This window comes from Artemia franciscana, chromosome 1, assembly GCF_032884065.1.
Source record: "Artemia franciscana chromosome 1, ASM3288406v1, whole genome shotgun sequence".
NCBI lineage: Eukaryota > Metazoa > Arthropoda > Branchiopoda > Anostraca > Artemiidae > Artemia > Artemia franciscana.
This window is the reverse complement of record NC_088863.1, coordinates 8,302,148-8,321,737: the sequence shown is the minus strand read 5'-3', so window position 1 is coordinate 8,321,737 and position 19,590 is coordinate 8,302,148. Positions and strand designations below refer to the sequence as shown.

Here is a 19,590-nt window from a genome sequence, read left to right as displayed (position 1 = left end):
AAGCAGAAAAAATATAATCCCCTGGGTCGTAAACAGGACTTTTGTTATTTGGGAAAGGGTAAAAAAAGAAACTTTAAAACACGCATCAAAAATTTGAAATTGATCTTTAATCTTTTTTGATTTACTGGAATATTTCTGGTCTACGCTGTTATTACGAAAGTAAAGAATAATATTAAACCCGAATATGAGCAGAATTTATTCCGTATAGGAGGGAGACTGTCCCTTCCTCGTCCCGACCTCCAAATCATGGTCGCACAAACTTCGGAGAAGGCTCATTTCATCAAAAACTGAGAGTTCTAGTCTTTTCTGTAAGTCGAAAGTGATTGGAGACCGGTCAACCACGAAGAGTATTTTCTGTGGGGGGGATAAACGCCTAAGCCTAAACCTTTGTATATGCAAGCACTGTGAAAAAAGAGGATTTACTGTTGTTTACTTGGTAAATTTATTATTAATATTCGATTATTTACTAGTTAAAGTTTATATTAGAAAAAATTATCCCTTTGCCTTAAACTGGAACGTAGTAACCATGTAGTTGCAAGCGTTGGTGGCAAGACGATTTTTCAGATGACTTTTAGAATTTATGTGGGAAAGTTGAGAGATTCCTCCTAAGAAAAAATTACATTTCAAACCCTATTTTGACAAAAAAAAAACCGATTACTTCCTTAGTTTATTCGTTAAATTATACGAATATTACTTGAATAAGGAATGCAAAGAATTTTTGGAAGAAACAACTTTCTCCACTGAGTAGGGCCCTGTAATCTCTATTTTTTTTCTTTAATGCCCAGGATAACGTAACTCCGGGCCAACGGCAAAATATTCCAGAATCCAGCCTCTATTTTTAAACCTCAGAATCTTGTGGCCTAGTTATTTGTGGCTGCTATTGTAACGGTTTTATTAGAATGACCTAAGCTTATTATAGATCATTCACCTTTTCTGTCAGGATAACATAACGTGACAATGGGCGGCCCAAAATTACGCCTAGCCAGATTAGACAATCAGAATGCCTAGTATGAAAACAAGTTTTGCTTTCTGTCGATACAGCTTGATTTTTCAAAAACATCAAAATGGTCCGTAATCCACCAATAAAAATTTAGGAACCGTATCGATTGACAAGCTGAATATCGATACGCAGTCAACGACCTTGTTTTGATATGAAGTAGCCTATCATATCACAACCATAATGGCGGAAACATAGCATGGACTAACTTGTATTAGAAGTTTTAGGAATCATTTGAGGATAAAGTGAGTTATATTCTAAGATATTGAACTGTTTTCCGTTATTAGCCTAGGAAAGAATCTTGGTTTTTAGTTACAAAATAGCCTTGCCATAATAGACTAAGTTCAAGCAATGTGGATTGAACTGTAATGTCATTCCCCTTTTTGATTTCATATAGGCTGTTGTAGTTTTTCTAGTAGTCTAAAACTTATTAAAGCATAAAGTATTGGTATTTTAAGAAGAAGTAACCTCCTTGTCCCCAAAAAATCCGCCAAACAGTTGGTGGGCCTAGCCTATATTCTCTTAAATTGAAGGGTAGGGTAGGTTAATTTAGCTAAAATCTATGCAAAGTTTTGGGAATAATGTAGGCTGAAATAGCCTAGACCTAAGCATAAAGCCTTGGCTAGTTAACTGCCATGTGGACTGAACTTGGAAATCATTCCTCCTCTCTCAATTCAAATACCCTTGGCCTAGACCAAGGCTATTTGAGGCTAAGATAATAGACTCACCTAGGTTTTTACTAAAGCCTAGAATACAGCCTTTTAAGCGTGGACATCTTTCTACTCCCCACAAAACTGCTTTATGGCACATTTTGCTGTAAGCTATCCAAAGGAAGTCTTGACAGATCTGATTTTCTTTCAGAAAATGAAGATTGTAGTGATAATTAAGCATGATAGGGTGTTTTTATGGTAACAGGGCATGTCAGAGGCTCTGAATATGATAACAGAATAAGAGTATAGGCTAGGTACTATTGGTCTAGACAAGACCTGCCCAAATTCCTCTACTGAAAGCTAGTAGCCTACTTAATCTTTCATTCCTGTTCAAACCAGCTTTACATGTCTATCTGAATGACTTGGTAGGCTTATTAAATTCTTTTTCTGACTGGCTGCAATAACAACAGAAGAGTAGAAACATTTGATTTTCCATTGGATGCTTTCCAAGTAGCCTATTTAGCTTTGGATATTATATGTATGATTATAGGCTAATGCATAATTTGCTTTGGGTGAGGCAAGCAATTTGATCCTCAAGAAATTCTAGGCTTAACTAGAACAACGGTAGCCTAGATGTTATTTCCCCTTCAAAAGTAAACATTAGCAAGGTAATAAAATTCTTTCATCATTAATAAATTTAATTTATAGGCTATACTAGATTTTCAGCCCTTCCTAATATTCTTCTAAGATTTTTCTCTGACACTCAATCCTAATGAAATATGCCTAAGTATGATCAAGATATAATACTTTGAAACAAATTTAGGCTATATATTTGCACATTAGGAGGTGGGATTAGAGTATAGTGGGCCTGCATGCCTTGTGTGTTAGGTACAGTTATTCTGCATATTATGAAGTAAGAATTGTTTTCTAACTTCATACTGTCCAAGTACTTTACCAAGCCCCCCCCCCCTTCTCCTAATATGCCACAGCTTAGATAGCAATATACTAATATTGGTATCTAAGCTGTGTAATATGTTTTCCATCTATTCTGTCACTTTTCTTTTTCTTGTCTCATGCTAAGCTGAAAGAAATTAACCAAAGAAAAATTGGTTCTATAATGCATCAATGAATGTACAATTTGAGCAGTAGGGGCTATATCATACAAGTACTAAACTTTTTTTTAAATTGGCATTAGTATGAACCACCTATTGATGACTTCAAAAAAATAATGTAATCCTATGCTCCACTACTTAAATAGAGAGTAAAAAAGACTTTAATTGCATTTTGTTTATTAGCAGCTGCAAGGCAAGGGTATTAAAATGCTGTTTTGCATTTAAGATTAGTCTTCAAAGTAAAATCAAGGTAGGATTGTTTTGCTCTCCTAATTCAAGTCAATATATTAGCAATTGCAATTAGCTTGGCAGTGTCAAAAAAGAGCCACTATAAGGTTGTCACACCAGAAAGCCTTACATTATTGAGGTTGCTTAAAAAGACCCAAGCTCCCAATGCTTAAGTATCAAACAATTTGTGGTGGTGTGATCCAGGATCCTTGAAGACAAGAGTTATTCCCAGTGGATCCTGCAAGGAATGTACAGGTTCTTGAATCTTATCCCAAGAAAGAAATATCTAAGGTAGATGGCCTAATTTAGGCTGTAAATTTATTCAGTAAAGTTTCATGCACTGCTCAGTTACTGAATTTGTCAAATTCAGCCATTGAATTTGTCAAAGAATTTGACAAATTATGATGTGTAGCATCTCTGCTTTAGTGCAGAAATACAATTTGATGTAATCTTTGGAAGCTGCATGTGAGATAAGATAATGTAAGGAAAAGAGAAGGCAAATGTGATTTACCATGAATTCTGTTTTTTTAAGATAACCTACAGATAAAGACAATTAAAAATTGTGACTGCAGAATTTCTAAAGAAGCCTAGGAATTTCAAATGGAATTGCTCAAAACTTTGCTTAGGGAACATATTTTTATTCTGTACTGGCGAATTATTTGGTGTTTTACTACTGATAGAATTACTAATTGTATTTTCACTGAGGCCTTGAGTACACAACTATAAAATCAATTGTTAGGTCCTCTAGAAGCAAAAGATAAGAAATTTTTTTAAGAGTATTTCATTGCATTTCCTACTCTGACCTATCTTTTAATTCACTGTTGATTGTGAAAGTTTTATAGGATATCTGGTAGCTGTGCATTTTTGAACTAATGATGATCTCCCATTAAGTGGCAAGGGGGTACATAGAAACCTCCAAATTTTGAAAAAATGTGCATGTACAATGGTAGGATCTAATTTGTAAATGATCAAGTTTGCAAAATCTGACTGTCTCTTTGATAGATGCCATGATTTTATTTGATCCACTACTTCTGTTTTCAATACAATTATGGTAATCAAATTTATTTTCACTCACAGTATCAAAATCTCTTAAGATCAATAAAATAAAGACTAATTTAGGTGAGATTAGCTGAGATCTTGAGTTGAAATGGGTTGAAAGTTAGCTCAGTCAGGATAGAAGACTGCATTTTGAAAGGCTCAGCTCTATTTGGAATTCAGGATAGACATCTTTCATGACCTCATTGAAAAGTACTGAGATTTGGATCTACAATCCTAAACATTTATTTTTATGTTGATGTCTCTTATTCACATCCAGCTATTGATGGTCTCCCAATAAATCACCCCTGTAATGATGCCATACTCTACGTAACTATTGCAAAAAGTGATAACTATGTAACGTGATGTACCTTGTAAATTCCTAATGTTTGTGAAGGGTCTGTAGAATAGCTGGACATTTTTGAATTTGTGATTATCTTCATTAAGGTAGAGATCAGTCTGAAAAAAAAAAAAAATCAGCATCACCTAATGTTTAAAAGCAAAATTCTTGAAATCTGTGCCTTTTTTTCCCTGTTTAACCACAACAGCAGCTGATGGCACTGCACCAAATGTTTAACTGAGAGGCATGACTTGGATACTTAAGCAGGATGGTAGCATAATCTTAGGATGAAGAATCACCCAGCTTTCTCATGCACAAGGACTTAACCCAATTAAGATTTGCTCCCAGAAATTTCCGAGGAGAAATAAATTCAAAAACGACGAAGTTTTTTAACTCTTTCAATAGCGTCTATGAAGAAAATGTCAGGACGTCGATTCAAAACCTTAGATCAGGTGCTTTGGACAAGAAAAAACAGCTTATTTTTGGGACCCTTTTTCAGGTGACTTACTCCTCCGAACCGTTTTTTTTTGTATTTGGCGGCTCAGGGGCTTATTACGGCAAGTTTTAAACTGTTCAAACCATACTGCCTTTGCATTTACAAATTACAAAACAAAATTAACATTTTTTTTTTATTGTAATTCTTCAGAAAAAAAAGAGTGCTGGGTTTTTTAGACCCATTTTCTAAGTATTTGCTATATTTTTCTCTATTCTCTCTTTTGCATTGAGATCTTTTTGGTATAACAACATAGGGTACAAGATGTGGGTCAATCTATATATATATATATATATATATATATATATATATATATATATATATATATATATATATATATATATATATATATATATATATATATATATATATATATATATATATATATATATATATATATATATATATATATAAACTTTTCAGGTCCTATTTTTGGGAGGCCCATGTTCTCAAATGACTTTATTTGTCCATCAGGGTCTCTTGCCTTAGTGAATTACTGCTGGATGCTTAAACTAATGAGAGACAAAGTTTTTGGCCTATGTTTGAACCTCCTAAAAACATGCCCATCACAACAAAAATGCTATTCCAGCTTGTTCTGTCCCTACCGCTCTTGGCCAAAATAAGATACTATCAAAACGGCTGTTTTGTCTAAAGTACTAATAACCTTGTGTTAGCATGCAACAGACGTGCTGCAGTTTAGTATGTGCAGAATTCCTACTAAGCCCTGCTTATTGGGCTTTAGCCAATACTTTACACGCCCCAAAAGAGACATTTTTCCTTACTCAATGACTTGCTGTTGCATGTCAAGCTTGTTTCATGGTCTTGGGATTGCAAATTTCACCTGCCTAGATTTTTCCAGCCTTATGGATAAGACTAGGGTATACACTCCTGATACTTCCTACCAATTACTCATATCTTTGTTGTTGAAATTTGGCTTTTCTTTCAAAATATTATCAGCCTACCATAGGTGATTTTTTTACCTTACCTTTGTCCTAATTTCTCATGTATTTCTGAGAAATTCTTTTTTGTCTCTTTTTGCCTTTGTTAAAAATTGTATTAGTCTTTTCTTATGTAGAAATCTGAGGTGAGAGTTTGGAAGGTTAAGACCTGTCTAGAGTAAGTTGAACCCCCCTTCCGAAAAAGAGTGCTGGGTGCACCATTCCTCTTTTTTTTGGAAATCCTGTAAAAAGTTTTTGTAATCCCTACGGTATTGCTTGTTTTTATTTTTGTTTGCAAAAAAAAAGAAAATTATAATATTGCTTTTTGAACTTGCACAATTGCTTCTGAACATATGAAATTCTCTTAAATTTAAAAGAACAATTTTACAGGAAACTGTACCATACCTTCTTTTTTTCATTGTTTATTTCGTAATTTGTGCTATTTTTACCTATGCTGTTGATAGTTTGTTTCCCTTTATTCTCTCTCTTTTGCTCAGTCAAACTTTGTTCAAAGTTCAAAACTTTGTATTTCTATATGTTTGTGTCATGACCTTATATTGGATAGTAATTTTTGAATTTATTACTAATTCAAGTTTTATTTTTATCTGTAAATATCGTTGCTATGACAAGAGTTAGTGCAGTAATCGGTTTCTTTTTGTTCTTTTCTTTTGTTTGTTTTTTGGTGTTTTTTCTCTACTTTGTGTTATCATGCTACGCGAATGATGAGTGTTCAGTAAATAAATAAACCAACCAATTGTTAGTTCTTACATGTATTTAAACCAATGCCCATAGGCAATGTTTTCACTTGAATGCCTTCAAAGTACTGTTAGCTTTAACTTGAATGACCTGAGCCCGTGAATGGTTTTAGTTTATGAAAATGTTCAGATATACCAGCTTCAGTGGGTAATTGCAATAGCTTTGAACATTATTTTTGTTCCCTTAATGGTGTCTTAGATCTTACCATTTAAATATGCTATGTTTGGAATATCTAATAAAATATTTTTTTGTTAATTCAGCTGTTGAAAAATACCAAGAGGAAGCTTAGTTTTTAAGTCGGTCTAGTGAAATGTAAAATTTGACCCAATAAATAGTATTTAAAAGCTATGAAGCCTGAATATTTCTCCCTACCTTGACCATGCCAAATTAAAGCACCTTCACAACAAAATACAGGTACTGCATAACCACAGTTTAAATTTTCGCAGTTGCACAAGTGATGGCAAACAGTGAGTCTTGAACAACGATAAGAAATATATATCTAGTGACTTGTCAGGCGTAACTAATCGATACAGGGGGACATAATACTTTAGGAATGTTTTACTTTAAACCTATTTTTGCAGGGAATGCGTTTTGAACTGGAGGACACGGCAGTATATATATATATATATATATATATATATATATATATATATATATATATATATATATATATATATATATATATATATATATATATATATATATATCTTTATTACGTAGTTTATTTTTGAAAATTTATATTTATCTTCTTTTTTTTGTCTAATGGTTCTGTTTAAAAATATATTTGAAATGGGAATTGATTCATGCTTGTTTTGATTAAAGCCATAGTTTTCAAGTTGTAATCTTACTGTGTTTGTGATTCCTTGTGTAATTTATAATTTTTTTTAATATTGGTAGTATAATAACTCAGTTATTGATATCATTTTGATTCTATTTTTTTTTAGTAATAGCTGCAAAGCTGCCAACTTAAGCTGATTTTTACCCAGTAATTTATATCTAGTCCCTTATGTTGCGTGAAACTATGAGTGATAGTCAACAGTATTGTTTAAAGTGGAATAACTATACAGACAATGTGTTATCAGCATTTGAACTGCTTCGGAACCAAGAGGATTTTGTGGATGTCACTCTTTCCTGTGATGGAAAACAAGTTAAAGCTCACAAAGTTGTGCTGTCAGCTTGCTCGTCATACTTTCAAAAAATTTTAAAGGTATTTTTTTTTTTTTTTTACTTTTTTTTGTCCCTACTGGTATATAGTTAACTCATCCAAAAGACAAGATGGAGAATACAAAATGTTTTTACTGGCTGGGAGGGATCTAGTTATTTAAAATTAGGCATATTCTTGAGGATAATTTCAAGGATCTTGTGAATTGTAAACTGTTACACAGTATTGTGGAGTAGCGAAGGGGGAGGGGATTAGTAATCTGATATCAAAGACACGTGCCAGTTATTTATTTTAGAAAAGATTTGTGTTTATCAATAAAACAATTTGTGGTATTTGAGTTGTGTGGCTGAGGAATACTACTATTTTATTTTAATTCAGTATCAGCAGTCTTAAGGACCCTTAATATTGTAAAATGTCCTGTAATTTCTCAGAAAAAAAATGATTGCCTTGCCCACTGAATAGCATAAAAAAAAACTAGAGAAAACTGTCCTATTTCCAAAAGTTAACTTCTTAGGAATTATGTAATGTAAGAGTTATGCCGAAAATGGAATCTGTTTCTTTGAGAACTTTGCAAATATAGAATTATGCCAAACTTTCTAGGAAGTAATTTTACATGATGCAACAAATCTCAGAAAAAATTTTAAATGGCAAAGATTCCTGATGGGGAGGGGGGGACCAATCCATTTGATCTATTATATATTTAATTATTATGTATTTATCATCCATTATGTCCAAAACCCAGAGTTAAAGACCCAAACCAAAATTATGGAAAGATTTATTATCTCTCGAGAATAAAACAGGTGCAGACGTGTCTTTGTGCACCTTGCTAAGCTTTAGAGTGTCTACAGAACGAGTAGAGATAGGAAAAGAGCTTCCATGGGGATATTTAAGGCTCTGAGTTCATTCATAGAAGCTTATTTTACCTGTCCTAGATCACCAGCTTTCCAAGGTCTCGAAAACCTCTAAAGAGGGGCTTTATCATGATCTCAATACTTCTAAGGGCCCCTATTCAGAACATACTTCCCTGCATAGATACCATGCTTTGAGTTTCCAATGACCATGTAAAATATACGTTTTTTATAACAAGGAAATTCTACTCCTCAAACTGAAATCCCTAATATCTTCACACATGAAAAAAAAACAACAACATAATTGTAAAAGAAAACTAAATTAAAAAAAAATCACGATGTGTTCTGATTTTGTTCAACATCCCCCTCAATATTCCCTGAAAGTAGTTACAAGTTGAGATAGTAGTTGTTGCCCACTCGCAGCTACCGCAAGCTATCACATTCCAAAGTAGTTGTAGTCGCACCCAGTCATATCTAGTCATATGTGTAGCCACAGGGGTAGTAGTAGTAATAGACCTGAAATTTTCAAGTTAATACCCATACCCGTTCCTAAGATATTGCAGATACGCCTTTCTGATAACTTGGACACAGACAGTGGGGTTTGATTTAGCTCAACATTCCCAAAAAATTCCCCTCAATACCCTTGGACAAATTGCGTAATTTACGTTCTTCGCCCTCGGGGCTTGGTATCCCTGGAGGCATATCCATTAAACCTTGTGCCTATTTTGAATAAAATGCCTTTTTCACATATCTTGTCAGTATTGAGGGGGGCGTCTAAAAGGGCAAGAGAGGGGAGGGCTGGTTGCCATCCGTTATCGTTTCAATACCTAGAATCCTGCATATAAAAAAGGCAAATTTGCCTAAATTGCAATCTTTGCCTTTGGGGCTGTTGGAGGCATTGCATCCTTGAGGGCATAGTTACTAGACCATTTTGAACGAAATTGCTTTTTCAAAATTGTGATCAGTGTATTGAGGGCACAGTGTCTAAAAAGGTCAAGAGGGGCTACTTACCCCCTATCACTGCTCAACAATCCCTTCTAAATACCCTGAAGGTTTTTGACATAGTACCCTCATCAGTTCTTAAGATATTGCAGATCCTCCTTTTTAATAAACTGGATGCACATAGTACATTTTGATATAGTTTAGCATATCCCTCAACATTATCATAAGTTTCACCTTAATACCGCTAGCCTTTCCGAATAACCGAGAATCAAACCTTTTCCTTTTTTATAATGGTAAATCTTGCAAGTAAACAATACTTGGCGGCTTTGGGGGGCATGGCCTCCCTGAAGGCATATCTATTAGTCCCCTTTACTCTCTCACCATCCATTAAATCAATAAATTTCAGCGTACAATTTTGATTGACTAAAAATCTCAAGCCATATCAGTTTTCTGTGGTTTAAGAAAAGATGTATATCAGTGCTTGCCACGCTCGAAATAATCTTCCAAATAAGTTTCAAGTGGGAATTTTCTCTCCTTAGACTTACCTTTCCTAATGCGTTTTTAGACCTTTGGCTACCATAAGTGGTTTGCTTTTTGCTAGGTTAGCTGCAACTATAATAAAAAAAAAAATTACGTCCAAAAGTCGATTCTTTGAAATTAGGCTACTATAATCAGCCAAATGACAAATTTCAGGATTGTATGGTAAATTTTTAAAAGGAACATGTTTCGAACCCTCTAGTTTTAAGTTAAAATTGCTGCAAATAACCTCATTGTTGAAGTCTTGATGTATTAAAAGTCGCACATGATTTCATTTCGTACATGTAATAATGCTCCTTCCTCCCCAAAAACTATGTAGTAAAAATACTACTTACAACTTATCTAACCAAACTACTATTCATCGAAAATTTTGACTAAATATACAAATTAAATGAATGAATTTTTAGAGGTTTTAAGAATTCAGGGTGCTAGAATAGGTTTGAAAATTAATGTTAAGAAGACTAATTCACTAAGGCTAGGAATAAGTGAAGATGAAAATGTGACGTTGGGTAACAAAAATATTGATCAGGTGGGCAGCTTCACCTACCTTGGTAGTAATATTAGTAAAGACGGTGGGAGCAGTGAAGATGTTAAAAGTAGAATAGCTAAGGCTCAGGGTGTTTTTTTTTTCACATTTAAAAGAAATTTGGAAGAATAGGAAGATAGTCTGCAAACCAAGATTAGAATATTGGAAGCTACAGTGATGACAGTGGTCAAATATGGCTCTGAAGCATGGGCACTCCGAACGAACAGAAATTACTCCGTATATGAAATGGGTTGTCCCCTCCGCAATCCCTTGCTCTTTACGCTAAAGTTTTTAATTGTTTTAAAAAGCAGAATTGTGGCAAAGAGTCAAACTTTAGCGTAAAGAGCGAGGGATTTCGGAGGGGACAACCCATTTCATATACGGAGTAATTTCTGTTCGTTTTATAAGTTTTAATGTCGCTCCTTACTTTCAGTTAAAAAAACTAGTTTTTTTGGTAATTTCTGAACGTTTTTGACTTAATGCGTGTTTGATTTTGGCTCTCCACACATAAATTATCAAAATGAAATTTGTATATTAATTCCTTGTTTGGCTAAATGGCTTTCTCTTGGTTTTGATCAGACGATTTTGAGAAATAAGGGGTGGGGAAAGCCTAGTTGCCCTGCAATTTTTCGGTTACATAAAAAAGCAACTATCAATTTTAATTTTTAACGAATGTTTTTATTAGTAAAAAATATACGTAACTTAAGAATTAGCTTACGTAACAAACTTTTATATTCTTAAATTTTTATTATGTATATGAGGGGGTTTGTACCCTCGTTAATACCTCGCTCTTTACACTAAATCGTAAGTTTTGTCCCAATTCTTTAAGAGTGACCCCTTAATCTGAAAGACCATAGAATAAATAGTTGAAATTACTAAAAATACTATAGCATAAAGAGCGAGGTATTTATCTCCTCCTAAATACCTCGCTTTTTATGCTAAAGTATTTTTAGAACCCCTCATATGCGTAATAATCTCTGTTCATTTTAAGTTTCAATGCTGCTCCTTACTTTCAATTGATAAAAACTTTTCCATGTTTATTTTTTCATTGTTTTTTTATAGTAATTTTAGAAAATCCAGCGCCCTTTTCATTGAATTTCTGTTCCCCCATGACATATTTCTCCAAGAAAAGATCCTCCCACATAGCTCCCTTCCCTCAACCCCACCCCAAAACCAAAAAAAAAATCCCCTGAAAACGCTGTACACTTCCCAATAACCATCATTATATGTAAACTCTGGCCGAAGTTTGTAACTTGCAGCCCCTCCCCCAGGGACTGTGGGGGAGTAAGTCATTCCCAAAGACATAGTTATTGTGGTTTTTGACTATGCGGAACAAAATGGCTCTCAAAATTTTGATCCGTTGACTTTGGAGAAAAAATGAGCGTGGGAGGGGGCCTAGGTGCCCACCAATTTTTTTGGTCACTTAAAAAGGGCACTAGATCTTCTCATTTCCGTTAGAATGAGCCCTCTTGCAATATTCTAGGACCACTTGGTCGATACGATGACCCCTGGAAAAAAAAAAAAAACAAACAAATAAACACGCACCCGTGATTTGTCTTCTGGCAAAAAATACGAAATTCCACATTTTTATAGATAGGAGCTTGAAACCTTTACAATAGGGTTCTCTGATACGCTGAATCTGATGGTGTGATTTTCGTTAAGATTCTATGACTTTTAGGGGTTATTTTCCCCTATATTTTTAAAATAAGGTAAATTTTCTCAGGCTCGTAACTTTTGATTGGTAAGATTAAACTTGATTAAACTTATATATTTAAAATCAGCATTAAAATGCGATTCTTTTGATGTAGCTATTGATATCAAAACTCTATTTTTTAGAGTTTTGGTTGCTATTGAGCCGGGTCGCTCCTTACTACAGTTCGTTAGAAAATCTTTATCAGTGGTAATTTAAAACACATTTTATTTTTATTTCTTTTTTTTGGTTACTATGGGCCGTGGTTTGTTTTTGTACCAATAACAATGTACCAATATTTACTGTCGAGGCAAATCGAGATAAAAGTCACCATTCTTGAATCAGCTAGAAATAGCAATTGTTTCTTACTTCTCTTTTTTTTTAAACACGGTTTTTTAGCTTTTGGCTACTATGGGCTTCGGTTCGTCATTTACTGGGCTTTAAAATATATATCGCAAAATATATATATTACAACTGACTTTATCAAATGGTTTTATACAACGGTTTGTTCCTGTTTTTGTTGGATTAAAGCATATTCACTGTTTGAAGCCAATGTCATGTAAATTTCGAAGTTTCGTTTTTTTTTACTGTTAAAATGTGTTTTCGCGTCCGTAATCCGATAGTTGCTTGGATGGTTTTTTTAGCAGAGCAAAAAAATAATCATTCCTTAAATAGACATGAAAAATTTAAGAAACATTTTATTTTAGGAAAATCCATGTCAGCATCCAATTATAATATTAAAAGACGTTCCAATTATCGATCTCAAGTCTTTAGTACATTTCATGTATCATGGCCAAGTGATGGTAGAACAAGAGCGAATTCCGAGATTATTAAATACGGCACAAGTATTGCAGGTCAGAGGTTTGTGCGATGTCAGAAGTGTACATAACTTGGTAAGAAAATATGTTTCTTTGCTACAGTGCTCATCTTGTATATGTCCTTATCACTATCAATCAGTATATAATTCTCGCTTAGTAATCGACGAAGGGTGATATAAAGTCTGTTCATGTAGGGAAGTTGTTAGGCTTCCTGTCCTGGAAGCTCCAGGACGAGATAAAGGGCAGGTTTTTGATTGTTGTTCACCTGACAATTAAATATTTTTTTTTTTTGGAATTTGGCTTTTCTAACCCTGGCATTTTCTGGGCTGGGGTTGCCAGGGTCATTCTTATTTTTGAAGGTGTAGTGAGCAATTAAATCAATGGCAGCTGGAGGAGTCCCTGACATGGATTAAAGATGTTTTTTTATTGGATTTGGTCGTTGGTTATAAGTCATCAAGGTTTTTTTGCTACTGCAAAGTGAAACAAAAAAAAAAAAAACAAATAGAGATCGCTATCCTGTTCTTGCGTACGAGGGGGTGCCCACTTTCAGCCACCTGGTGTACACCTCAGGACGCCATGTGCACTGCACAGCTCCGCCTCGCTTCGAACAGGTTTCCACCACGCTTTGTACACTTCTGCCATGGTTATTATGTTTGAAATGGGGTACTTGATTTTTGAACGTAGGTACCCCCTCGTTTGCGTGTCTACTTCCATTGTTTAGTGCTAGTGACGCAAGCCAGTTACGCTATTCCTTATTTCTAGAGAGAAGAATGGTCCTGCCTTATAAAAGGGTTAAATAATATGAAATGAAAAATCTAGATACGTCTAATGACAAGGAAATGTAATTTTTGATGGAACAAATAACTATTTTCAAAAACCTAATAGTTTTTCTGTGAAAAATATTAAACCAGTAAAAAAGAACAAATAGTGTTTAGTCACAATATTTTTCACAAGTAAACTATGCATCTCTCTGATAACAATAGAAAATCATATTTGGCTTTTGAGATAGTTTCTAGCATGGGCGTAATTTCAGTATTTCGACTGGGGGGGGGGAGGGATAAGAGTGGTTTACATCTATTTTTATGCACCTACCTTACCCTATAACCTTCAACTTACCCTATAAGCTTCAAACAAAACTAGTGCTATCATAATATTTGCCGTAATAACGTTAATTTAAATGTACCTTTTAACCTAGTCCAATTCAATGTTTTAACAAAAAAATAAAAAATAACCTGGCTAAACATAAATCAGTTTCTCACCAATTATCAATTAGGCTTATTTGGTAACTGTAGTGTTTTCAAAATTATTGGGGGGGGGGCAACTACCATTGACCCCTTACCCCCAAATGACTCCTTTGGTTTCTACATTTCGGACTGTAAAGTAAAGCGTTCTAACTGGTTGAACTAGATATGATAAGTATATGGGACTGATTATCCGCAATTTCTTACTTCCAAATAGACTTATTTGGTAAGCTGTAGAGTTTTCAAAATTTTTGGGGGGAGGGGGCAACTGCCATTGACCCCCTACCCCCAAATGACGCCTTTGGTTTCTACATTTCGGACTGTAAAGTAAAACGTTCTAACTGGTTGAACTAGGTATGTTAAGTAAATGGGACTGATTATCCGTAATTTCTTTCTTATATCTTTCTAACTTCTACATAGTTTCTACAAAGCAAAAACCAATTAAATGCCTAAATAGAATTCTACTCTTTGCCTATTTGTCGTTTCCATGGGCAGATGATGGGGATTGCATGATGGGGATTAAGAAACTGCTTGTCCCCGGGATTTTTTTTTTTTTAGCTTGGTGTGAGTTAAGAGCAGTATATTTTTATCGTCTTTTTTCTTGCATCCATTTCTATTGTCAAAAATTGAATTGGGACTGAATATTTGCTTATATTCATGACACCAAGAAAAATTCTATAGATTAAACTTTAATTTATTGATTGAAACACAGTGAATTAGTTATAGCCAGTATTTTATCCAGTTCTGACTCAAAACTAATAAATAAAACCCACCAAAAGTCGGGCCCGTTTCTTGGAGGAAAGGGGTTCGCTGTAACATTAAAAAAGGGTATTTTTAGGTACTAGAATGTCTGGTAGTTGATTCAGTTATACAATGTCAAGGAAAAAATTTTCCTCAATTGAATTCAAGTCTTTTAGGCTATTAGTACAGCAGACAATTCGATCTTGATTCATGTCAGTTAGCCTAGTGGTTTTAGTTTTTTAAGCCTTATTTTTCCTTAGAACGGTACTGCATCAGAAACAGTCATGAACGTCCTACAAGCTGCCACTGGTGCGAATCCATTGCACCCAGTCATGCCACCAAAGCAGATCATAACCACTGCAAAAAAGAACAATAAAGTGCCCGCCCCTAGGCCTGTGCCTATGCTCCAGTCTATAGTTTCTTCGGATCAGCCCAAACAAATAGTTGCTGGTGCCACGATTTTGGGATCACAAATTGTCTCATCCGTTCCACTCTTAGCCCTTGCTCAAGCTGCCGCGTCTGCAACACCCCTCACAGATACAGGAATCGGTAAGAATTATACTGACTCTTAATTAACATGCTATTCACAATGTTTTGCTAAATTTAAATTGCTAATATTGAATAACTGTGTGACGCAGTAAAATGGGAAAACGCCTGATTCTAATCTTCATCCACAGCCCCCCCCCTCCTCAAAAGGTTTGCTGAGTATCCAGCTGCGCTTTGTATTCAAAAATTTGTGTGAGAATTAAGTTTTCAAAAAGGATTCGTGAACTAAAAAAAAAATGACTTAAATTTTGAGAAAAGTGATTGCTAAACCACATCAAAAACAATGGCGTCAATTCACATGAATTGAAGGGTGAGGGAATGTTTCTCCCAAATTGAGGGTGAGGCAGATTTGCGTCTTCTTTTTTTTTTTTTTTTCAACGAAAATGCCAAAAAAAGATCATTTTCTATATAAATACCTTACTAAAAAGGTATTTATCGAAATCCGGAAGGAGGGGCTCATTTCCCCACCATCAATCGATCCTAGTGGTAACAAGCATAAAAACAATAGCAAGTAAAGATCTGATCAGCAAAATTAAATAGCCTATATGTGCAATTTAACCAACAACATCCTAAAGTTTTCAATGCGTTGCATGCTTCGGTAATTGTCTGTTAAATTGAACAAACCCAATAATTGAAGTTAGGTTTATCCAAATTAAATATACCAAAATATGATGATAATATAATACTTCAGAAACAAAATTATGGAAACCACGGCAAAGTAATGCGGAAAGCAGGCCGCGCAGAATGCATTATATTAATTGCCTAACCTAGCCACATCTTTATTAAATATTTAATAAAAATATGTAGGCATCGTAGTTTTCTCACTCAAAATAAGCAAATCATAACCAATCCAGGAAGGGAAGTCGGCTTCTGTTAGACTTTACACAGTGTAATTCTTGAGTGTGTTCTGCTTAACTGACAATACCCATGCTTCAACAAATTTTATTCCCAATCCTGCTTGTCAGCCACTTGACAATATTTTACACATCCAAAGATGTTATCTCTTAAATATTCATTCACTCTCCCTTTAGGTTCACACATGAATCAGTTATTGTGATCAGAAATGATTGGGAATTACACCCGTGATCAATTTTAGTTGTAGTTATGTTTGTACAATATTGTTTCTTCCATTTCTGTTGCTATTTGGAAGCTAAAAAATACCATCAAAAATGGACTATGTTGCCCGAAAATACTCGATCCTTTTCAGCTCAATAAATTACTTGACAGCGATACTGAAATTTTTTTTTAAGTTGACAACTAAATTGTCTTGGTGGCTTACTGTTGCTAAATTGTTTTGGGTGATAAAAGTACTGGAGGATGTTTCAGCCCCTCAAGGAAAACAATAACCGTAAACTTATAGACAAATGAAACAAAATGAAAATATAGAAAAACGGGTATAATATTTCAAGTAAGACAGTTGAACATAACAAACTAAAATATATAAAGCATAAAGAAAAGGAAAAAATAAATGATAAAAAGCACATTAATAATGTTCAAACATAACGATTTTACATTAACTTAATGAGAAGTTTTTTTTCTTTTCTTTGTTTCTCTTTTCTTTATATGTTTTGCTTAATTTATTTTTTTAATTACCGTTGATAAAGACTTCCGGACGTGAAGCCATAATATTCGGACTTTTGTGATTGTTATTGCTAGTGACAAGGTTTTTTGGGTTGTTTTTCACTGTCTTGTATATCCGTTTTTCTATATTTTCGTTATGTTTTATTGTAATTGGAAAGGCAGTGTGGTCTAAGAAATTATTCATACAAGTATATATGCATCATGAATCTTGTAAGATGTCTGTTTTATGCGTTGGTAGCTAGCAATTTCCGAGAATTTTAACTAACGGTCCGATCACTTCATTAGGCTAACACTGAGGGTCTTTGAGGTAATGTACCAACTTTTTCACTTCTGGCCTGTAACCTGTATCTCTTGGAGAATCATGGCTCTGTAATTAGCGCATTTTCATTTTTGAAGATTTAGCTCGTTCACAGCTTTCAAAATTAATTTTGGTACTTAAATCAGAGGTGTCTTATCGGTTGCTGACTACCAGGTAAGCTAGGACGATGAAATTTGGCAGGTGTATCAGGAACTAGACCTGATTAAATTAGAAATTATTGTTTCCTCGATTCGACCATCTGGGAGGAGTGGGGGGACGGTTAAATCGGAAAAAATAGAAAAAATGAAGTATTTTTAACTTACGAACGGGTGGTCAGGCCTTAATGAAATTTGATTTTTGGAAGGATATCGTGTCTCAGAGCTCTTATTTTAAATCCCGACCGAATCTGATGACATTGGGGGGGGGGAGTTGGAGGGACCTAAAATCTTGGAAAACGCTTAGATTAGAGGGATCGAGATGAAACTTGGTGGGGAAAATAAGCAAGCACAAGTCCTAGATACGTGATTGACATAACCGGAACGGATCCGTTCTATTTCTGAAAAATTAGAAAAAATGAAGTATTTTTAACTTACGAAGGATTGATCGGATCTTAATGAAACTTCATATTTAGAAGGACCTCGTAACTCAAATCTCTTATTGCAAATCCCGACCAGATCCAGCGTCATTAGGGGGGGGGGGACCAGAAATCTTGGAAATACTAAAAGCGGAGAGATCAGGATGAAACTGGGTGGGAAGAATAAAAACAAGTCCAAGATACGTGACTGACATAACCGGACCGGATCTGCTCTCTTTGGTTGAGTTGGGGGGGGGGGATAATTCGAAAAAATTAGAAAAAAAATGAGGTATTTGTAACTTACGAACGGGTGATCAGATCTTAATAAAATTTGATAGTGCTTTAGAGCTTTTGTTTTAAATTCCGACCAGATCCTATGACATTGCGAGAAGTTGGAGGGGGAAACCGGAATTCTTGGAAAATGTGAAAATTGGGGTATCTTTATCTTAAGAATAGGCGATCGGATCTTAATGAAACTTGATATATGGAAGGATCTTATGTTTCAGATGCTCTATTATCGACTCGAATTGGATCCGGGGACATAGAGGGTTGGAGAGGGGAAACATAAATCTTGGAAAACGCTTAGAGTGGAGAGATCTGGATGAAACTTGATGGGAAGAATAAGAACAAGTTCTAGATACGTGATTGACGTATTGGAACAGATCCTTTCTCCTTGGAGGAGCTGGGGGTGTTTAATTTGGAAAAATTAGAAAAAATTGAGGTATTTTAACTTAAGAGCGGGTGATCGGATCTTAATGAAATTTGATATTTAGAAGGAATTCATGTCTCAGAGCTCTTATTTCAAATCCCGACCAGATCTGTTGACATTGGAGGGAGTTGGAGGGGGAAATAGGAAATCTTGGAAAAACTTAGAGTGGAGGAATCGGGATGAAACTTGGTGGGTAGATAAAGCAAATGTCGTAGATACGTGATTGACGTAACCGTATTGGATTCGCTCTATGTGGGGGAGCTAGGGGGTGGGGTTCCGCCCTTCGGCGAGTTTGATGCTTCTAGACGTGCTAGGACGATGAAAATTGGTAGGCGTGTCAGGGAGCTGCACAAATTGACTTGGTAAAGTCGTTTTCCCCAATTCGACCATCTGGGGGGCTGAAGGGAGAGTAAAAATTCGAAAAAATTAGTGTATTTATAACTTAAGAGTGGGTGATCGGATCTTAATGAATTTTGATATTTAGAAGGATATCGTGACTCTGAGCTCTTATTTAAATCCCGACCGGCATTAAGCCTTTGATTTTCCTTTTAAATCAATCTATTGATTATTAGAATTTTGCTAGAGCTCATACCATATGAGCTCTTGGCTCTTCCGGCCTTGTCACAAGTGCCATATGAGCTCTTACCTCTTGTTTAAAAGCTTTTTTCGGTGTTTCAGTTAGGAGCCTATGGGCGTTTAGTTTTAACTTCGTGCAAAAAATAGCAGATTAAAAATAACATTGGGATAGACTCATACAAAGAGGTGGGGTCACACCCTGAATTTAATGAGCTTAGTAATGTTTTCCGTTTTTACTGTATCTCATGTAGA

At 34.9% G+C, this 19,590-nt stretch overlaps 1 protein-coding gene across 1 annotated transcript in view; it reads left to right on the top strand.

Annotated features, from left to right (window-relative positions):
• Window positions 1–1,123: 1,123 nt before the first annotated feature.
• LOC136025064 (protein abrupt-like) overlaps window positions 1,124–19,590 on the top strand; it is a 36,374-nt gene continuing 17,907 nt past the window's right edge. The window contains exons 1-4 of the mRNA XM_065700752.1: window positions 1,124–1,242; window positions 7,494–7,756; window positions 12,962–13,147; window positions 15,315–15,603. Coding sequence (XP_065556824.1) covers window positions 7,556–7,756; window positions 12,962–13,147; window positions 15,315–15,603 — 676 coding nt within the window. The 5' untranslated portion in view covers window positions 1,124–1,242; window positions 7,494–7,555. The remainder of the gene's footprint in view (window positions 1,243–7,493; window positions 7,757–12,961; window positions 13,148–15,314; window positions 15,604–19,590) is intronic.